This window comes from Lactuca sativa, chromosome 6, assembly GCF_002870075.4.
Source record: "Lactuca sativa cultivar Salinas chromosome 6, Lsat_Salinas_v11, whole genome shotgun sequence".
NCBI classification, from domain to species: domain Eukaryota; kingdom Viridiplantae; phylum Streptophyta; class Magnoliopsida; order Asterales; family Asteraceae; genus Lactuca; species Lactuca sativa.
The window spans coordinates 15753460-15775984 of NC_056628.2; the positions used below are offsets into that span (position 1 = coordinate 15753460).

General features: G+C 33.5%; 4 protein-coding genes across 4 annotated transcripts; 3 read left to right on the forward strand and 1 right to left on the reverse strand.

Annotated features, from left to right (window-relative positions):
* Positions 1-4713: 4713 nt before the first annotated feature.
* LOC111898923 (protein MODIFYING WALL LIGNIN-1) lies at positions 4714-5670 on the forward strand. The gene is made up of 3 exons (XM_023894809.3): positions 4714-4844; positions 4950-5140; positions 5226-5670. Exons 1-3 carry the CDS (start codon positions 4749-4751, stop codon positions 5545-5547), a joined length of 609 nt encoding a protein of 202 aa, XP_023750577.1. The 5' UTR covers positions 4714-4748; the 3' UTR covers positions 5548-5670.
* Positions 5671-14039: 8369 nt separating this feature from the next.
* On the forward strand, positions 14040-16096 carry LOC111898919 (copper chaperone for superoxide dismutase, chloroplastic/cytosolic). Its single transcript, XM_023894804.3, has 6 exons — positions 14040-14326; positions 14446-14472; positions 14868-14940; positions 15033-15167; positions 15423-15625; positions 15710-16096. The coding sequence occupies exons 1-6, from the start codon at positions 14096-14098 to the stop codon at positions 15971-15973; spliced, it is 933 nt and encodes a 310-aa protein (XP_023750572.1). The 5' UTR covers positions 14040-14095; the 3' UTR covers positions 15974-16096.
* A 243-nt stretch (positions 16097-16339) lies between these two features.
* Positions 16340-18543, reverse strand: LOC111898920 (nudix hydrolase 14, chloroplastic). Its single transcript, XM_023894805.3, has 7 exons — positions 18285-18543; positions 17693-17798; positions 17536-17613; positions 17345-17437; positions 17145-17237; positions 16889-16987; positions 16340-16815 (listed from the first exon to the last, which is right to left on the reverse strand). Exons 1-7 carry the CDS (start codon positions 18512-18514, stop codon positions 16582-16584), a joined length of 933 nt encoding a protein of 310 aa, XP_023750573.1. The 5' UTR covers positions 18515-18543; the 3' UTR covers positions 16340-16581.
* Positions 18544-21396: 2853 nt separating this feature from the next.
* Positions 21397-22135, forward strand: LOC111898918 (growth-regulating factor 12). Its single transcript, XM_023894803.3, has 2 exons — positions 21397-21742; positions 21804-22135. Exons 1-2 carry the CDS (start codon positions 21511-21513, stop codon positions 22028-22030), a joined length of 459 nt encoding a protein of 152 aa, XP_023750571.1. The 5' UTR covers positions 21397-21510; the 3' UTR covers positions 22031-22135.
* The last annotated feature ends 390 nt before the right edge of the window (positions 22136-22525 follow it).

Sequence of the window (22525 nt, forward strand, 5' to 3'; positions counted from 1 at the left end):
CGGTTTGCTCGTCCTCTGTCTACTATTAAGAGAGTTATGTAGTTAATTATTCATCTTATGTGGTGCATAGATACAAGTGACTCCCCCATACTGTTACAATTTTAAGAGTATGCCTTTTGAAAGAGGACTTAGGTGGGTGTAACAGTCATGTAATTTCCTTATATTACTACTTGTTTCAATTAAGGTAATGATGTTTAAAAAGTATAAAATTTTATGATTATGTTAAAATTAATGTATATCTATTAATGAGATTGATATTCATTTATTACTACATTTATTGTAATCCTTATATTAAAGTATTATGTGGAATTTATTAAAAAAGAAAAATCTATAAAATGACATGTGGAAAAAATTAATTCAAAATAGCCACAAAATGACATTTGGTAAATTGAATGAGAGTGTGACATGTGACAAAAAAAAAACTTTCATTTATTAGAGTAGATATACTGTAATCATTATATTAAAGTATTATGTGAAATTTATTAAAAAAGAAAAATCCATAAAATGACATGTGGAAAAAAAAGTTAATTCAAAATAACAACAAAATGATATTTGGCAAATTGAATGAGAGTGTGACATGTGGCAAAAAAAAACCTTCATTTATTAGAGTAGACTAATTTACAATCCTTGGAAACCACGGGTAAAAATGCTAATGAAAAATCAAGGATTTATAAAATTTTATTAAATAAATAAGATATAAGTTTTTTTTAGACTTTTATATTGGTTATTTAAAATTAATATATATATATATATATATATATATATATATATATATATATATATATATATATATATATATATATATATATATATATATATATATATATATATATATATAGTGAGCCGAATAATGTATGGAGCAATTCCTTTAAATGCATGAAATAACAATACATCTTCATTGTGTTCTTTGTTATGGAATAATACTTTCTATTCATACTATTATAACATTGTACTTTGATAAATATACCCTTAAAAATCTATTTTCAATGTTGAGTACTCTACAGCAAAACCTATTGTAGCTAGATAAAAGTTTTAACATTTAATTAAAACAATAAATATTGATTGGAAATATGTTTATGATACTTTTAAGATTCATATTCACGTGACTTTTGTCACTCTATTCTCCAAAAAAGTAATAGAAAAAGCTTGCAAACTGGCTATTTTTAGATATCATATCATTTGAATTTTTTTTTTTTTTAAAAAAAAAAAAATCTTTTTTGCATGATCAATACCTTTAGAGAAATGGGTGACAAGAATTGAGTCAATAACGATATATTTTTTTTAAATCATCATGGACCTGAATGATGATAATACATAATGGAATTTTAAAACCCACGTTGAAGAAACAAAATAAAAAATCAAGATTTTTTTTATTATAATTAAAAATTGAAGTTTAAACTCAACTATTACAGGTATAGGTATAGATAACATGAGATTTATTAGGGGTGTGTATGGGGTGGTTTGGTTCGGTTATTGGTCAAAACCGAACCATAACCATTATGATTGGTTAATGCATTTTGATAGCCATTAGGTATGATTAATATTAGTTATGGTTAATTGTTTTTGTCGGTTAACAGTTTTGGTTAATGGTTAATATTGGTTAACCATAATGTTCAAAATAATATAAATGGCGAAAGTATAGTGGCATAAAAAATGAAAAAAGAATACAAAAAGTTATCGGCACCAATGTTTGTAACCTAGCTTATAGTAGTAGAATAAAATGTGTACCGTTGATACTCAGAGTGAGATAACACATAGTCACATTCAAAATAAAAAACATTCAATAAAAAGTATAAAAAATTAAAAAAAAAAAAAAATTGACATTAATAACTTCATATATTAATAATTGATATTAACATTAAAATAAAGCCAAACATTCATACATGTTCAATACGATTAAATCAAAAACTATAAAATAAAATAGCTAAAACTCTAATTTTGAATAGAACTAAAAACTACATTCTTAATATACCATAAAGTGAAGAACTAAAAACTTAACTTACCTAGAAGTTTTGATTATAAATTAAAAAAATCCTTCGAATAGAACTATAAAGTTAAAACAATATTTGATTGGGATTAATGGTATGAGAAGCCTCCGATTAAGATTATGAGTGTGAAGATTAAACTAATTGTGAATAATGTTTACAAAGTATAAAATTAGCAGATTAACAATTACATCATTAATCAATAATCTAACTCAATGCATGATTGGAAAATTATGTGTGTCTGCATGATCTACGTGACCATCCTTTGATGGTTTGCTTGCACGTTCGTCTCCTGATAAGTGAAGATTAATGAATTATATTTTGGAAATTTAATGGGTCTTAAATAAGTTTGACGATATTATTTTATATATAATCCATAATTTGTATGCATTAAAATATAAAGTTAGCGGTTCGGTTAATAATTGTTCGGTTAACCTATAAAACCATAACCGAACCGTTTGTTATCGGTTAACAAAAATTAGAAACCAAACCAACGGTTTTTAAAACGGTTCGGTTATTATGGTTCGGTTATATCGGTTAATTTGGTTATGGTTCGGTTTTTCGGTTGTTATGCTCACCCGTAAGATTTATCATCTCCTTTATTGTACAATCAGTAGTGCTTTTGTGGTTTGACCATTATTTAAGAAATATGGAATTCTGCAAAATTTCAATAAATAAAACTTAGATATATTAGCATCAAATCTATTTTTAAGAAAGAAATAAAAGGTTAATCATGAAGACGACAAACCCAAAAAATAGAATATTTAATGATACTCAGAGTGAGATAACATATAGTCACATTCAAAATAAAAAACATTTAATAAAAAGTATAAAAAATTAAAAAAAAAATTGACATTAATAACTTCATATATTAATAATTGATATTAACATTAAAATAAAGCCAAACATTCATACATGTTCAATACGATTAAATCAAAAACTATAAAATAAAATAGCTAAAACTCTAATTTTGAATAGAACTAAAAACTACATTCTTAATATATCATAAAGTGAAGAACTAAAAACTTAACTTACCTAGAAGTTTTGATTATAAATTAAAAAATTCCTTCGAATAGAACTATAAAGTTAAAACAATATTTGATTAGGATTAACGGTATGAGAAGCCTCCGATTAAGATTATGAGTGTGAAGATTAAACTAATTGTGAATAATGTTTACAAAGCATAAAATTACTATTACTATCGGTAATTTTAGCTATCAACAATACAATTATGATTTGGGGTTTTACGATTACTGTGGATAAAGAACATAAATGTGATTTTGGAGTCGACTTTGCTTAAAAATACCTTCCGACACTTCAAGGTTTTTGCTTTGTTAATTCCTGCTTCTGCATAAACATCCAAAATTAATAAAAGCAAATCTTAAAAGAAAGGTGTGAAGGGAGTGATGAACAACCGAGATTCACAAAATCCACAAAAAAATGCAAAAATTAAAGAGTTGTATAACCGATGTTAGAGCAGGTGAAGATGGAAGTACAAAAATTAAAGTCGTTGTTATCAGATCAACATGACGACCATAAAAGTGAAAATAAATGCCTTAAGAATTGAGAATTTGAATCATATAAATTTGGGATGGAATCCATATTTTAAATTAGAATGGTATAGAATCCGTATTTTAAATTCAAATCCCACAATCTACCACAATCAATAAGCCAGATTTAATGCAATGAAAGTTTAAAGGAAAAGAAGGGTAAAATGGGTAATTTTATAGTGGGGAATGAGAAGGAGACGCCACGTGGCAATAGAAAATCTCTTTTAGGAAGATTGGAATAGGGACCAAATTTTTTAACAATTAATTAACTTAACAAAAATAAAAACCTCAAAATTACAACTTGATTTTTTTCAAGTCCAGGAAAATAGCAAAACCACGGACAAAAATATAATTTACTCTAAAATCAAATGTACACTTCCTGTAGAATCTTATTATTTTAAAGGTTCTTTGTTTTAATTTCCTAAAACTTAAGTCAACTAATCTTTTAAATTAGTTTAATTATAACCATCGTGAGAGCTTAGCATGTTTCTTTCTTTCTTAAAACTTTAATCAATCACCAAAATCATGCCACCAGAAACGATTCTCATCATTTGGTCGCAATTATTTTTTTATGATTAATAGATACCAAGGAATTCAACTGTTTTGGTTTATTAATTTTCATAAAGAGATAACTTCAAATTAATCTTCAATCTAAACATTGGTTTCAGATCTTTAGGGGACCAAAACTTTCCATTTGAGGTTTAATTACTTTTTCATATATATGTTCATTTTCCTTAAGACTAATGCAAGTTGATCAGTAAATTATGGGTTATTTTCTTCAAAAACACGAAAAGCAAAAGCATTATCGTTTTTCATAAACTCCAGGGTCTCATTTAGTTCTTGTATATATTAGCAATATAGGTTACACATCGGTTACTAAACTGGAATCAGTAGTTAGTTGATTCTAAGACGTAGAAATTCATAAGCGTCAATGGCTCATTAAAGTATTTTCTTAAATAATACATTTGTATTTATTGTACAAGGAAAATTCTGTATCTATTTTTTTACTAAGAAAATGTTTCCAGCGAATTTCTGACCAAGTCTTTGGTTGACATATGAAAGTAAACGTTGATTGTTAAATCATACGCATATTTTAAATCAAAAATTCCAGCTAACACGTTGATGATATCACCCATGTATATATACATACACCTACAGTCGCAAGTTTCTTCATCCACATTATACAATCTTTAGTTTGGTACAGAAGTCATTAATGGAGAGCAAAGCTGTTGGGTTCTGTGCTGTTGTAGCAGTGCTCGGAATAATAGCAGCAGCTGCTGGTTTTGCGGGGGAGATCACTAGGGTTAAGGTAACAATTAATAAAACTCAACCAACTTTAAACTATCTAGCATTCTATATACTATATGTTTTGTTTTTCTAATGAATATACGTGTTTGGGCATGCATGCATGCAGGCTTCTGAGGTTTATATTTTAGGTAATGCGTGTGTATATCCAAGTAGTCCAGCTCTTGCTCTTGGAATCGTAGCAGCCGTGTTCACAATCATTGCACGAGTTTACATAAGCGTTACATTTGGTGGATGTAGTTGTTTTCGAAATGACCCTAATTCCACCCCAATTTCAAAACTCCTTGGTGTATTATCATGGTACAAATTAAACATCAATCTTTCTGCTTAATGATCATCATGGTTACCTTTACGCTAATTAAATTACTGTTGAATTAATATACAGGGTAGCTTCGGTTATAGCTGTGATTCTATTGCTCGCAGCTGCAGGACTAAATAATAGAGAAGGTGGACAGGTTGATTCATATGGTTATTTTACATGTTATGTTGTAAAGCCTGGAATCTTTGCAGCTGGAGCTATTCTCTCTCTTCTAAGTGCAGCTTTCGGGATTGCTGCTTATGTTACTTTAGTTCCTGCAGCTACACAGACGACCGTAAATCCTGCGGTTGCGTTCCCAGTGGGTCCTAATGTTGATCCAGAGAAAGGTGGAGTGCCTTTCCCTCCTCAACAATACCCTCCACAACAATACCCTCAACAACAATATTGAAAAAAAGAGAAAGTTTGAACAAAGGATGTTGCTTTGACGCTATATATATGTTTTATGGATTTGTTTTCGATTTCCAGTTTTTACATATCTTAATTAATATATTTGGGTTTCTTAGGGTTTCAAGTGTAAGTTATTGTTTTTTTTTTGTTTTGTTTAATGTCATTGGTTGTTCAAAATTTGTTTATAAGAGAAAAGGCAATAAGCAATTTATAAAAATATATTGTATTTCAGAAATTGAGAATCCCAGTCCAATTTTATTAATTGGTTGGGCAGTGATCATATTCCTCTTTTGCCGATGGACTTATCTAATTCGCGTCCTACTTTTTTTACTAAAAATAAAATTAACATTGAACGCTTAGGGATGAAAAAGAGTAAAAGACTAACGAAGACTAACGATCCAGGAAACTCTCAAATTTCAGATATTTCTTTATCCGAATGCAATATAATCAGCAAAAACCGGAAAGATAGAAAGGCAATTAATAATATGGTGTATGATATCAACAAAATTGTTGAGCGTGTTGAAGAAGAGAGAAAGCTTGTGAAAAAGGTTTTTGTGACTTTCTGTCAGGGGCGGATGGGTGTGGTGCCTGGGCTCCCGGGCCACTGCTCCGCTTCGGTCCGTAAGGGTAAAAAAAAATTCTATTAGGTGCATCGGTTTCAAATTCGTTCGGGTGACACTATACTTTCGAGAATTCAAGGCCCAAAAAAGATAAAGTGTAAAAAATGATCGTCCAATAACATAAAGAAAATAGCCCAATAGCTCAAATGCATTGTGAGTTTGTGACCCAAGTTGTTTATTAAGTTTTTAACCCAATTGACCCATGTATATAACTATATACCCATTACCCAATATCCATCTGCAGTCAAAGAAAAGAAGCAGGAAATCGATCTACTACTGAAAAGAAAAAAAAATCGGCACTTCAGCATCTTCTGTGAAAGCTGCGAACAAGAAAAAAAAATGGCCTCCGCCTTCCTGCCTCCCTTCAATCGATTACAACAAATAGCCATAGTTTTGAGGTATGTCGACAATCGTGGAGTGGTGAAGGAAAGATTCATTGGAGTGGTGCACGTGAAGGATACATCCTCTTTGACTCTTAAAGTTGTCATAAATGACGTTTTTACCTGTAACAATTTGAGTATGTCCCAGGTAAATATAACATTTTTTTTCTTCCTTATTATGAATTTTAATTGAGTATTATTCGCTTTAATGTTTAATATCTTTTTTATCAGGTAAGAGGACAAGGTTATGATGGGGCAAACAATATATGAGGTGCATTTAATGGTCTAAAAGCTTTGATTTTACACATTATGTGTATTGTTTTGCACACCAACTTCAGTTACTTATTGTGGGTGTAGCAAAGAAGCATGATGGTGTGGATGATTTCTTTGAGCAACTTTCTTTGGTGGTTAATGTGGTAGGTGGTTCATGTAAAAGACAAGACATGCTATGGGAAAGTCAAAGAGAAAAGGTGTAAATGTCAACTGGAAATGGTGAACTTGAAACTGGAAGATGGTTAAATCAAGAGAGTTCGCTTATTCGAGTGGGAGATACAAGATGGGGTTCACATTTCAAAACCATCACAAGTTTGATGAACTTATTTCCGGAGGTTCGTCATGCTCTTGCTTATGTCGAAGAGGAAGGACCCATTTTAAGTAACCGAAATCAAGCATTTGGTATCTTAAAATATTTCAAGACATTCGATTTCGTGTTTTACTTACATTAGGGATGTTAAAAAGTCTCGTGGGACCCCGTTCCTGTGGGGGCCCAATCCCATTTGGGGGAAATTTTTAAAAAAATTAGGGGCGGAGACAGGGGCGGGGGCAAGGTTACCCCCGTTTTAATTTTGAGGGCAGGGTGGGGGTAGGCAATCTCATCCCGAAACCCCCATAGAGACCCCGTTAATAAATTACACTAATATTTACATATATTAATTATATAAATATAATAAACTATAACATGATTTTGAGTTTCCAAAATTTATCAAAAAACATGTTTTTAAATTGTTAGTATAATGTTTTTAAGATGCCACAATTTTTTTATTTTTAACATGTAAAATTCTACTATAAATAATTATTTGTTACCTAAAATATAGTTTCTTTTAGTGTAAATAACAACTTCTTTTAGCCAAAAAAAGGCAGCCCAAAATCAATCAGGGGCGGGGGCAGGGGTAATAAAAGGGATTCGGGGATGGGGGCGGGTTGAAGGCTGAACATTTTGGGGGCAGGGGCGGGAACGAGGGAACAAGGAAATTTTGGGGGCAAGGGAGGGGGATGCACTCTCCGTCCCGTTTTCCCACGTTGACATCCCTAACTTACATTTGATGAAACGACCCAAAAATACGACCCAAAAATTTCATTTTTCAATATAACCAAAAACCATAATCTGAGTGTCATATCATAAAACCATACGTGATGTATCTCAAACATAATAAAAACACTGTGAGGAAAACTGTATCATATCTATATCATATCAAAATCCAAAACTGAATCAACTCCCAGGATGAAAACTGAAGCTGTGGTGTGTGCGATGCCATCATCTCGAGCTTTTCCCTTTGCTTGCGGAAGTACCTGAAACCAAAACTGAAACTGTAAGCACGAAGCTTAGTGAGCTCCCCCAAACTACCGCATACCATACAAGAACATATAAAGCACATACTGGGGCCTTGCCCCCTCCATCGGACCGAAGTCCGAAGCTGACTGACTGGGACCTTGTCCCCTCCATCGGACCGATGTCCGAAGCTGACTGACTGGGACCTTGTCCCCTCCATCGGACCGAAGTCCGAAGCTGACTGACTGGGACCTTGTCCCCTCCATCGGACCGAAGTCCGAAGCTGACTGACTGGGACCTTGTCCCCTCCATCGGACTGAAGTCCGAAGCTAACTGACTAAACATAGCATAACATGTCAACGAGCATAAACACATATATCCTGTTTGAGCCACGAAGGCGTCAAACATACTAACTACTGCATTGGACCGAAGTCCTGAAACTACTACTAACTGAACGGGCCGGCATTGTGGCCTTAGACCCTGATCCTACTGGAAGGAAACTCACCTCGTGAACTGGCTACTGTGTGAACGGCTCTGAAAGCTAATTGCTGCTGCTCCGGTATCTCCCCGACTACAAGTCCATAAACACACTCAAACAAATACTAAACACTGCACTGGGGTAAAATGACTCTTTTACCCTTGGTCAAAGTCAACTCTCGGTCAAAGTCAACCCACAGTTGACCTGACTCGCCGAGTTGGACCGCCAACTCGCCGAGTCTCTAGTCTCACTTCTCAACCCTACTCGTGGCTACTTGTCGAGTATGACATCGACTCGACGAGTACCCTCTCGATCCAAGAACTCAGACAATCTTCATCCGACTCGCCGAGTCATATGAACAACTCGACGAGTTGTTCTTGAGCTTAAGAAGATTGTCTTGGACTCGCCGAGTTCTTCATACAACTCGCCGAGTCCCTCCATTACTGAGTCTGACCTCGAAATCGCTGAGTCCACTCCACTACTCACTGGTCCCACTCGGCATCGCTCAAAAAGGAAGAAATCGGGGACTCGCGACTCGACTCGCCGAGTCGTTCTTCTGACTCGCCGAGTCACAACCATGAAACTATTCTAAACTCGATTCTGCTTGAACCCATTACATACAAATGATAGATCTGAGTCCAATAAGCCGATTTACCACGTAAAGTTTCCAACTTTACGTGTACAAACACATGAAAAAGGGGATAAAGGCTAAAAAGGCACTTAAAAGGGTAGATCTAGGGTTATTATGCAAAATAGCTCCATAAAGGCAATAGATCTGGGCTCTACAAATCCTAAATGAACAGATCTAAGGATATCTCGACATAATAGGGCTTCCATATCATCATAAGGCTTGAGAAAAGCATCAACTAGATCTAGAAGAGTTCTAATGGGGTTTTAAAGCATAAAAGGGAAGGAAATCCGAAGAATACCTCAAAGAACTCTGGTTTGCCCTTGAATCTTTGCTCTACAACTCTTCTCCTTGTTCCTTTCTTCTTTTCCTTCTTCAAGCCTTCAAAAATTTAACACAAGAGCACTTAGATCACTCAAGAATGGATTAGGGTTTTCTCACAGCTCTCTGAGGGTGAAGGAGGCGAGAATGGAGGCTATAAGGTGGCTTAAATAGTGAGCAACCCGGGGATTTAGGGTTTCTTCCAGACAGGCAGACTCGCCGAGTCCCGAATATGGACTCGCTGAGTCGCCGGCTAACACGTGCTCGAAATCCCGTCCCTACTCGGCGAGTCAGGCTATGAACTCGCCGAGTCCCTCTTGCAACTTCAAAATAAAAACCATGGAATTATCATACCGGAGACGGGTCGTTACATTTGATGTATGGAATTTTACACATCACGAACATATTGTCAAAGCGTCTTCAAAAAAAGGATCAAGATATTTTAGAAGCGGCTTCTTTGGTTAGAGGGACAATGGACGCATTGAAGTCTTTGAGAGACATGGGGTTTGCTAAACTTTTATCGAAGGTATTCTCTTTTTGTCAAAAACATGATATTAATATTGTGGAGATGACGGAAAATTATGTCACATCAAGAGGCCGTAAGACTAAAGTTACTAATCAATTTCATATTGAATTTGAAATTTTCAACACCGTCATGGATATGCAAATTATAGAATTTGGGGACCGATTTAGTGAAATTAACACCCAAATACTAGAATACATAGGGGCTTTGAGTCCTTGTGATTCATTTGCTAAATTTGACAAAACAAAGTTGTAAAGTTGAGTGAGTTATACAAAAAAGATTTTCATGATGCGGAGAGGATGCAATTACTTGGTGGTGAACTTGAAATATATTATCACGTTTTACATAAAGATGACTGGTTCACTAGTTTGCAAGGAATTTCCGACCTTTCTCGTTTGATGGTCGAAATGGGAAACATTGGTTTTATCCTATGGTTTATAGGTTGTTGAAGTTGGTTTTCGTTTTACCCGTTGCAACCGCAGCAGTCAAAAGATGTTTTTCAGCGATGAAGTTGTTGAAGACGGATTTGCGTAACAAAATAGGTGATGATTTTTTAAAGGATGTCATGATTTCTTATGTTGAAAAAGAAGCACTTATGAAAGTGAAGATCGAAGATGTAATGGATCGGTTTCAAAAAATGTGTACTCATAAATGTCAAATTTAAATATTAAGATGTAATGGATCGGTTTGATGTATTAATACTTTTTTTATGTTGTTATATTTGGATGAAAAAATTATGTCACTGCTATGACAACTTTCTGCGTCCGCCACTGCGAACTGCCCACTTTAACAGTAAAGTTTACCCCTAACAAGTCTTCTATCGAGTCACTCAAAGCAGGAAAATCATTCCACCAAGTTAGCATGTTCCCTCTAATCTCCAAAGTCGTGGAGCATTTCTTGAATATATGGACCTCATTTTCTTCGAAAGCACTGCATAAAGGGTAGAAGGTGTTTTCTTTCTGAACAGCAAGAAAGTTATTGAAAACAAGCTAGCCAATAGCTAGAATTACATCACTTTGAGACATTTCTGTGAAGGGCTATTACACCGATTATACCACTTAAGTAAAAAAAAAACGTTATATGTTCATTTTTCATGCAAACAAACGCCAACATCTTCACCTCACTAGCCAACATGTGACAATTTTAAATCTTGTATTTGAAACATTATCACATTGGTATCTCCAGATAGTCAAGCCGAAAGCGGCAAGCACAACAAAGACATCCTCAATATTACACGTGAGGATTTTGTAGTTAGAAGCAAACCTAAACAGATCAAAAAGAAGGTGTTAGAAATGATTAGACCCCTTCGAACAAGATTGATTATGATGGGAAATCTATCAAGCCTCACCCTCCTAGATATCTAGTGTGTATGAGGGAGAGATAGAGAGAGAGGTTTATTTTGTACCGACTCAATGACCTCGATCAATAGCATACACGCAATGAATGTATGAAGCTACATTTTTTTGGAAAAAATAAACAACTAATTGTAACAAAGTTGATAAATCAAACACATCCAAGATCCACAAAATAGAGTTGAAGACAATCCATAACATATGTTCTAATGGTGACGTAACTATGAAGGTTTATTTTTTTCAAGGCTATAAGCATGCAGATTGAAAAAGTTTTATTTGTGATCACGATAGGAGAAACTCATTATGAGACAATTCTAAAAATCCATTACGAATTATTGGTTGTAAGAGAAAGATAAAAAGATAGAAAACACATTATATGCGGTGGAAACAATTATGCAATATTTTTCCGAAATTTATAATGAATGTCCGAAAAACTAAAAATCATTCTAAAATGTAAGTCTAACATTTACAATATTGACTAAAATAGTCCTGAATTGACTCTCAATATTTCGGATAGGGAGTTGATATCGCCCTTGAAATTTTTTTGATGTTTCCACTGAAAATAATATAAATTGTCAATTTTAGGAGTGAGAAATTCCAATCTTTACATAAGAGAGAGAAATCTTTGCCTAACAGTTTCCACATAAATACAATTTGGGTGATGGATTATGTACAGATTTTCTATCTTCAAGAGATACAGAAATTCCATTAGTTTTGTACCATTGTATCGTGCTTTTAAAAAAAATTATCCTTTAATTACTATTTCAACTCTAACACCCCCATCCCAATCATCGCTTCCGATCATGAATTTTTTCTAGCCACCAGTATTCTTTTCTCATCTACGAAACCCAAATGGTTGACCTTGTTAGTAGAAAACAAATTCCTGTTGATTCCCATTATCAATACCCTTTCTATCCACATGATACACTCCGGCGAAATGGTTGTAAGTTTCTTCGGTTTGTTTGAAATCCAAATCTTTTTTTAAACAACTTGCGGTTCTATACGGAACCGAGCTTGTTTTCTTAATCTCTCTAGGCTTTTAGTCGTTGCAAGAGAGATAACGTTCCCACCGTGGTGGTCATCATTTCTTTCGAAAAAAGACAAGGAGGATCGAGCTTGTCCTTGGTGTCTATCAACTCAAAGAGGAAGAGATAAAGATAAACATGGACGAGAATTGTGATGGAGTTTATTTGTTCTGGTCATGGTCTCTAGCAAGGCTACTAGTGATAAATAGGGTCAATTGCTTTTTTTTTCGGCAGCGAGAGAGACAACTATGATAAAGGAGGTGGTCTCATGTTCAGTAAGGAGGGTATCACTATATTTCTAATAACGGTTGGCCAAAGATTGAATTATTGTTTTCTCTATTCTATGAACAAGCTCGAGCATTTAGGAAATTTAGTAGCTCAGAAAAGAATAATGACGATCAGAAAAAAAATGATTACCGAAAAAAAAAATTATGTTGCTCGGAAACCGTGCGTACTGGTAGGGAACTTAGAATGACAGAGTTGAAACAGTAATTAAAAGATTTACATTAAATAATAAAACCATCAAAATTATTGTTTGTTATAAGTTGTATCCCTAATAAATCAAAATCTTTTTGACATATTTTCTGTTCTCCATTTGGATATATGACATATTTCTAGAATTTTTGAATTTTTTATTTTTCAGCTGTCATTTTATTGTATTTTTTATTTATTAAATTAAAATTCCACATTTAATATGTAATGTAATAGATATGTAATGTCTTTATTAGAAAATATTTATATATGTAATGTATTTAATATATTAAAGCCTTATTAATTTTAATAATTTAAAATTATTTTTATTTTTCTTATAAATTCAAACTTCTCTAATTATTAAAAATTAATATATCTTTTTAAAATAAACTCATGTAATAGATACGTCTCACACCTAGTTAGAGTATATCTATGATAATTCACATTTTATTTCAATGGAAGTGTTAAAAGTTACAACGGTAGTATCATCTTCCTTTGGAATAAACTTTCAAAGTGACTCAACTGTAACAAAATTCATAACATACATAAGTGCTTTTGGAATGTGTTGTACATGAAATATGGTTGATGGTTATTTTTTTCAATAAGTCATCTATATTAGTTAACTAGTTTATAACCTGTTGGAACCATGATTATAAAATTAATTAAATTTTTGTAGTAAAACTAAAAACTCAAAATTATTAATCAGTTATTTTAAATAAATTATTAATTAAGAGATTTTTTTAATTATATAAAATTATAATTATTGATTTAAATAATTATGTAAAATTATATCATTTTATAATTTTTATTTTAATTTTATTAATTTAATGTAATTAGAGTGAAAAATTTAAAATTTAAAATGAAAAATCAATAGGCTGACAAATGATATGCGGGAGACATAATAATACTGCGATACATGACAAAACGATAATAATATATGCACTAATTAGGAGGACTTAACAGGATGATATATGTTAAAAAAAGAATAAAACTATTCTTTTATAGTTTTATTAAAATATGTAGAGCTGGATTTCTTTTTTATCAAAAAAATTTTAAGGTTTTCTAACCATGAAAATATGATGGTATGGGTGATATCATGTCCATGGACGATTCATGATGCATCTAGAAGACATCATAGTAATAATAATTAATAATTCCACATTTGATTTCAACGAAAATCGTGGATTTTGGAAAAGGGAAATATGGGATTCTTAAGAACAGTTGCAGCATCGTCAACAGCGACGGCCGTCACAGCAGCAGCAACAGCTCTCGCTCTCAATTCCCTCTCCCCATCTTCATCCTCCTCTTACACTTACAATTTCACCAAACCCTTTTTGAATTCGTTCCCTTCAACCCCAAATCGATTCGACCTCAACAAGACTCACACCAAACCTCCTTCAGCTCTTCACATGGACGCTAAACCCGCCCTAATGGTTAGAACTGTTTATCTCAATCTATACGGCTACTCGATTTTGATCTTTTGGGATTGCAATTTATCGTTATCATCTTGATTTCAATTGTTTAATATCGAGTATTGTTTCTTTATTTGCAGTACGATGCGGAATTACCGGAAGTTATGGTACGCACTTAATCATCGTTTTCTTCTGATTAATTGATCAATTGTTGAAGCTAGTAGCAATTCATCTTGCCAGTTCAAATAGATTAATTTGATTCGTTGAAATTTCAGAAAAATCGATCAGAACATTTTTGAGAAAGTTCATGTATTTGAGACGAATGTCATCTTTCATGTATTTGAGACGAATGTCATCTTTGTTTAGGGATTCTCTGTTATTGAGCTATTGCTGGATTCATTACTGGGCTCTTCATTTCTTATGCAATATTATGATATTCAGATCAGATGTCAAATTCATTTTCAAATTGTTGATCAGATATCGAGCTCTAATGGAAACCCTAACATTTAACATTTCCTAATTAAATTCCATATTCTGAGATTTTTTATTCATGTGATTACAGACAGAGTTCATGGTGGATATGAGTTGCGAAGGTTGTGTTAAAGTGGTGAAGAACAAGTTACAAACAGTCAATGGTAAGTGTTATGTTATAAGTAGGAAGACATTATATTATACGTCTTGATTTCATGTTGTTTTATGTTAATTTTTGTACTCTTTGTTGATTTAGGAGTTAAGAGCATCGATGTGGATTTGAGCAATCAAGTAGTCAGAATTTTTGGGTCTTCACCGGTCAAGACCATGGCTGAAGCCTTGGAGCAAACAGGTCGAAAAGCTCGACTAATTGGTCAAGGCTCTCCAGGAGGTTTGTTTGGCAAACCAAAAAGTAGCTAGCTTTTTAAAAAGTTATTCGGTCTAACATTTTAATGAACTTTCTCCAAATATACCCTTTATTAGTTATTTTTTTAAAAAATCCAATATTCTTAGATGTCTTTTTATATTGTTTTACATATCTCATCTAGCTATCAACTAGTTTTACCAAACGTCATTTTTGTTGGTTAGCAGCTAGTTTACTGGTGACTTTTCATCTATCAGTTAACTTTTGATGGTTTGTGTTCAGATGTGTTGATTTCGGCTGCCGTGGCCGAATTCAAAGGCCCGAAAATTTTCGGAGTAGTTCGTCTGGCTCAAATCAGTATGGAGTTGGCAAGAATCGAAGCCAACTTCAGCGGTTTATCACCCGGGAAAAAACACGCTTGGTCTATCAACGAATACGGTGATCTAACAAAAGGTGTTGCAAGCACCGGGAAAACATTCAATAAGGTAAGCCCCTTCCCCTTCCCCTTCCCTTTTCATGATTTTCCAAATATGGTTTTTGTGTTTATGAATGGTATGTGAATGTTTCAGGCTGTTGGTGACCTGGGAACACTGGAGGTTGATGAGAGAGGTGAAGCTTTTTTCTCGGGTGTCAAAAAGGACCTTACAGTTGCTGACCTCATCGGTAGAGCAATAGCAGTGTATGAAAGTGAAGATAGATCGGATAATGGAATTGCAGCTGCTGTTATTGCAAGAAGTGCGGGTGTTGGTGAGAATTATAAGAAGCTTTGTACGTGTGATGGGACTACAATCTGGGAAGCAACAAATGCTGATTATGTTTCAAGTAAAGTTTAACATCATCAATATTCAATACAATACAAAACTTGCAAGGTCTGGGATTTTGAGTATTGATGTATCTTGATGTTAGAAATTCAAGTCTTGTTGTCTTTATATAATAAAAGGCGTACAATTGGCCTAGTTTGCTTTGTGGTTTGTAGATTAAGGTTGCATCAATCACATAGTGGAGCCATCATTTAGGCATTAAGGGGTTGTCTGATAGTTGTCATATCTGATTCAAGATCCAACTATAAAAGTCATATTAGAGGCCTAGATGATCGAATTAGAAGCTCAACTATATTGGAATTAGAAGTTTTTAATTGTGGTATCAAAAAGTCTGAATTTGACCAAATTAGACCCAATAAAAAGCATATAAAACAGACATATTGTAAATCATATGTCAACCACAACTACACATTTTTTTTGTGGCTATATTACAGCCTCAATTGGCCTTGAATAAACTTGTATCTCTTGAGGTTACATTCATGATACAGTTAAATATTTTTTTTACAAAGAAGCAAAGAAGATAAGTTGCTCAAGAGAGAATTGGTCTTTTGCGATTGAAGATTTTATTACTCAAATGTTGTTTTGATGTGGATGTTAGTTTAAGGAAAGACTATTGCAAATCATTCTCTGTGAGGCAGCAGACCTTCTCTTTTAGCCATTTCATATATTGCAATGGACATTAATACTTTAGCATCAGGTGTCATACGCCAAAGTGTGTCATAAGGGACAATATGGACTTTGATCATCTCACCATGTTCTCTAAGCCCTGTTTCTTTCCCTTGAAGTTCTTTAATAACATCTCGACTCACGCTTCCTCTGTATAGAAACAAGCTAAGTTCTTCATCACATCCACCCTGTCACCACAAAAAGAAAATGCTAAATTAATAAAATTTTATTTAAATGATTTAATGTGAGTCTCACACATACCGGTGAAGGGATAACTTTGCATCCGGTGGAAGGGTCTAAAAAAGATGTGAGGTCAATCATGTCATTTAAGTTTATTTGAATCCCGGTTTCTTCTTCTACCTGTCTTATTCACATCATTAACAAACAAACAAATTAAGATAGTGTTGCATTTCAAACCACATGAAATATGTTTATATGCAATTCACAAAGGAATATATCTTTCTTTCTAACTAAAAAATAATAATTATAATAACAAAAATGAAAAGACTTTGCTGACCTCACGTATTGCTGTGCCAGCAATATCGCCCACATTATCATCCAACATCCCAGCTGGCAGCTCCAAAATAGACCTCCCAACAGGCACTCTAACCTTAAAATATTTACATAGGTTAAAATGTGTTATTTTTTCCTCTTTATGTTTTTGTACTTTTTATACGGTGTTTACTTTCAGCTTTATTGCTAGTATCTGCTTCTAACCTGCTCTGTAAGCACAGTGTAAGTTTTCCCCTGGGAGTCCAGTAGGATTAGGACAGATACAGCTGGTCCTCGTGCAAAAACAATACCTGGAACCTATAAAAGTTTATGAAATTTAACACATAAATAAAATCCATTAAAAAATCTAGTTCCTTTTTATAGTTGTTCAAAGTTTTTATGTCATGCATCAATACCTTTTGTCCTGTTTCCTTGTCAATGACATCTGCTTTAAACTTGAGAAAGCCAAGACGATTGCCAAACATGTCAACCCCCTACATCAACAATTTTACTATAAATTAACTGATAGAGTACTTAAGAAGGTGTGTTGCTTTTGCTTGAAGATAGTGATACCTGAATGAGGACTTGTTTTAGAGACAAAGATCCATCCACAAGGAGTCCTTTTTCACTTTGAATGTTCTTTAGCCACTGCTTAAATAAGGATGAACCGATAGCTAACCTGCAACAAAAAGGTGAAGCATATAAGAAGCTGAACATGAAACTCGAAACAATTGAAGAGGAAAACATGGATTAAAGTTGGCTAAGATATAGGAAATGTACATAATTTGCTGTATTACAGTAGCATTGAGAGATTGATGAGAATGGTAATTATTATAACAACAGGGCTGATGAAATCGGCATATACTGATTATACTCGATTCACAATATCAAAAGGTGGCCACTAGGGTCCGCTCCACTACTTGTTAAAATCAAATGGATTATCGTTTAAGCGTCAAAATCAGAAGAAAAAGCTGGAATAATAATCTCGATTAATGTAGTAGGTAATTGATTATGTCGAATAATTTACTTAGAGCATCTTACCATAATCCCTTACTTTACCTAATTAGGCAGTAATCTCGTTATGAATTTGACTACAAAATCAAACTAATTGTTGTAATTAAAGCGAAGAGATCGCGTAAAGGAAGAAGAAGGTGGAGAGACTCACCTGAATTCGGAATCGGAGACACCAGGAGCGGCAACAACAGTCACGGGATCGCTAGGTTGACTCGGTAACTTTAAAGTATGAGTGATTTGGATGGATGATGAGCCTGTTGGCATTTTCGCAGAGATTCTTCTGCTAATTACACTGCGACATTGAAGAGGGAAAGAAGCGGCTACTTTGCTGAAGCTGGTGAAGGAGAGCCTAGATATGGAGGCGGAACACCAAACTGTCATCGTTTTTGGGTTGTTGAAGAAATTTCAAGAAATAAAACAGAATTTTTTTTATAATAATAACAAAAAAATTAATATAATAAAATAAAATCAAAAATCAAAAATTTAAAAACTAATCATATTTTTCTTAGGTGGCTTTGAGTGCGAAAATATATTTTTTTTATTTGCGAATTATGATATGACATATTTGAAAGATGATATATTATATGTAAAAATATTTCGTCTATTGTCTTCTTATTTTTGTTTTTGTTAATATAAAATGAGCTCAAATGATTCATATGAATAGTATATTATTGTTTGTGTTGATGGTTTTTGGCAAACAGAAAATAAATGAATTAATATACGTTTAGACCATTTGTTAGAAATTTTGGTGTTGAAATTTCATCAAAATAAATTTCTCAAATTTATACAATTTGGTCAAAAAGATGGCATGTTTAGATGGCAAACCTAATATCGTTGTGTTTCCAACACCTTACATTAAAGTATGTTATCTAGATAGCTAACGAAGATGATGTAAAGCGTTTAAAGAAAATTATTCAGACGGTTACAACTCATGTACATCTGTAAGTGTAGATATGATCTATTGGAAGAAACACATAATATTGATGTTCAATAAAATCTTGCAAATCGATATGATGTTGGTGAGAATTGATCTAACGAAGAAAGAGGGTCCGGTAGTAGAAGAGGAAAAAACTTTGTTGAAAATATATCCAAGCGGAAGAAGTAGCAACAATAAACTAGGTTGCATATCTCTCCAAAATGATCCTCACAATTTTGGTGGTTATATTGCATATGCGACATCCGTATAACAATAAATCAATCCACAAGTTGCTTAAGCAAAACAGTATATATGAATCAAAACATTCAATATGTTTTTTCCCATATATTATTTGACATATCAAGCACATGTGGCACCATATCAAACACTGGTACCAACATATCAATGTCGGTACCACCATTTTGGACGTCAGGTGTACAACATCAAATATTTTATGTATAACATCAAACACCAGTTGTGCCACAACAAATGGCAGTTGTATCACAAACGCCGATTGTACAACGTTAGAACTACATAATAAATTTTATCATGTCGAACCATTAGATTATCATAACGTTAGTGATGGTGAAAATGATGCATGCAACAATGAATAATTTACATCCATACAAGATATTTGTCAACACGTTTAATGTGAAAACAAATTTAAACAAGTTCTAAAATCAATTTTAGAATTACCATGTCTACCCTAATAAATGAAAATGTTATTGCTATTTGTCATTCTCTCATTTATTTGGTCAAAATATATTTATTTTCCACTTGTCAATTACTTCATTATTCATTACTATATCATTAATTTAGTTTCTATAAATTAAACCTACTATAATAACTATTAATTTCAAATTTCAAATTTCAATTTCAATTTCAAATAAATTTACACTTTAAACATTTGTATTTACATTTTATTATAATAAATCGTTTAGTACACATGTCTAACAATTAAACATATAATTTTAATTAATTTATTTTTTGCATGTTTTTTTTTCATAATTTTCACTTATTTCATATTTTTAAATTCAAATAAACTCTTCATTTAATCGCTCATGTTTAACATTATGTTTTAATTAACCCGTATAATATACGGGTTTCACAACTAGTTTTCCAAATAAACAGATTTAACATAGTTTTTATATTATAATTTGTTTCTTAAACCAAATATTAAAATCATACATCACACAAAATTAATAATAATATAACATAAAATGTGTTGCCTAAGTCCTAGTCCTATAAATTATTCCATGAACAATAACGAAACAATTTTTGGTCAAAATCTAACGGACAAACAATTTCGAACATTACGGAAAATTGAAGAAAATAATCAAGCAGAGAATTGTTGGAATTTTTTTTTTCCAGTCACTGCCACCACAAGGCTAAAGGAGCACCAATGGAGATGCAGTGTTTCCTCAGCTTGGCCTTGGCCTGGTGGGCCAAGTGTGCTGATGGGCCGTTAGTACCGTTGGGCTTCTATCCTAGTGGTTGCACCATTTTTGGCTGATGACAGCCTTGGGTCAAGGGAAGCCAGCCATGTCAGCCCAAGTGTTGTGAGATCCATCATCCATTGCTATGGTTTTTGTTTTCGTAATCTTTTTTGTCGTGTTTTATAGTTTTTAAAATTTAAAATACAAGAAAATAAAATCCTAATTATTATATACATTAACACACAAAATCGGCCAACCAACATACATCACAACTAAATAAAATATATAAGAACATTCAAATGTTAATCACAATCCATATATATTAATCTGAATTAACGACTTTTTATGGAATGTGACAAGGACTCCATCTCAATCACTCGCCTTGCAAAAGAAGTTAATACTCTTGTCATTTTTATCATAAAAAGTAACACATCATCTCATCTAATCTAATCTAGTGCACTCACAGTGGTCCGGTTAATTAACTGATGAAAAATATTGAAAACCATGTCAAAAAATATCATAATAATTGTGACCAATAATTGAATATGGAACACATGTCAATTAAAAAACTCACGTATGAACCGTGACATCTCTGGAACATCAATAAAGAGGGGGTCAAATTAAGAGAGACACTGTTGCAACACTGCACCACCCCCTCACGGGGAGTGACAGCCTCAGCTAAGCTAAATTATATCGTTTACCACCGGCAACCACCAGTCGGCAGCCGCCTTATGAAATGTGCCAATTATTTTGTCTTAGCCCCATACTATTAAGATGGTGGTGGCGTGGACACCCTACAACCAACCACCACCCTAATACCGCCGCTTTTACATCCTTCCCAAACTATAGTCTGATTTTTTCAGTTTTTTGTTTTCTCTACCCCACCATTTAATATTCCAACGACAAATAATATACTATTTTACATAGTAATAATATTATTACTCTCTCTCTCTCTCTATATATATATATATATATATCTTCTCTCAGATGCTCCAATATGAATGAGGGTAGTTGAGGGTTGAGTAATGAATGGTGTAGAAGGGTCGTCGTCTTCAGCAGCAGACTCATCATCTTTTCTTGAACAAAATGCCAACTATATGAGTGTTCTTGGTATGAATGGGGGCACAGGGTTCACCTTTATGCAGATGGAGGAGCTCAAATTACAAGCTCTAATCTACAAATACATGGAAGCTGGATTACCTGTTCCTTCTAATCTCCTCCTCCCTATTTGGAACTCTGTGCTTGCTTCTTTCACAGGTAATTAAACTATTCAGCTTCATAGAAATCTTCCCATATAAACTCAACTTGTAAATCACAGGGTCAGGATGCGATCGTAGTTTGTATGACAACTATAAAAACAGCATGGAAGCTGAACCTGGAAGATGTAAGAGAACAGATGGAAAGAAATGGAGGTGTAGCAAAGAAGTTGTCATCGGTTACAAGTACTGTGAAAAGCATTTGCACCGTGGTCGGAGTCGTTCAAGAAAGGATGTGGAAGCTGACTCCATGGTCGCGGCCACCGATGGACGCCATAAAAATCTATGAAAGAAACAGTTTCAGTTACTCTATGTTCCACAAGTAGGCTTCAGTTTCTGCAAGTTTTGACAGTTGCATGATTAAATTATATTTTGAAGCATTTAATTTTCCTTATGTTGAAGGTTATCCGACTAAGTTCTTTATGAAACCAGTCCATGATAAGATTATTTTCATAAATGAGGTCGACTTGTCTCGTTTTGAGGGGAAAGTGGACCACTAAGGACCATGGGGCTCGATCCTTGATCAGTAATATATATATGGTCCTGAATGAGGCTCTGCTTTTTGGTTCTATCTGTTTTAGGTACAATTGTTGCAGTAAACATTGTTGCATGAATGCTCGTACGTAGGACACTAAATAAGCAATGCAGATTATATGTACTGGAGTATTTCCTGATAATAACCTACATATGGCCTGAAATCACTACCTGTTGTTCAACATATTGACAAGGTGACCTTTTTAAATGGATTCAATAATTTAAAACATGGTGTATCATCGTTAGATGG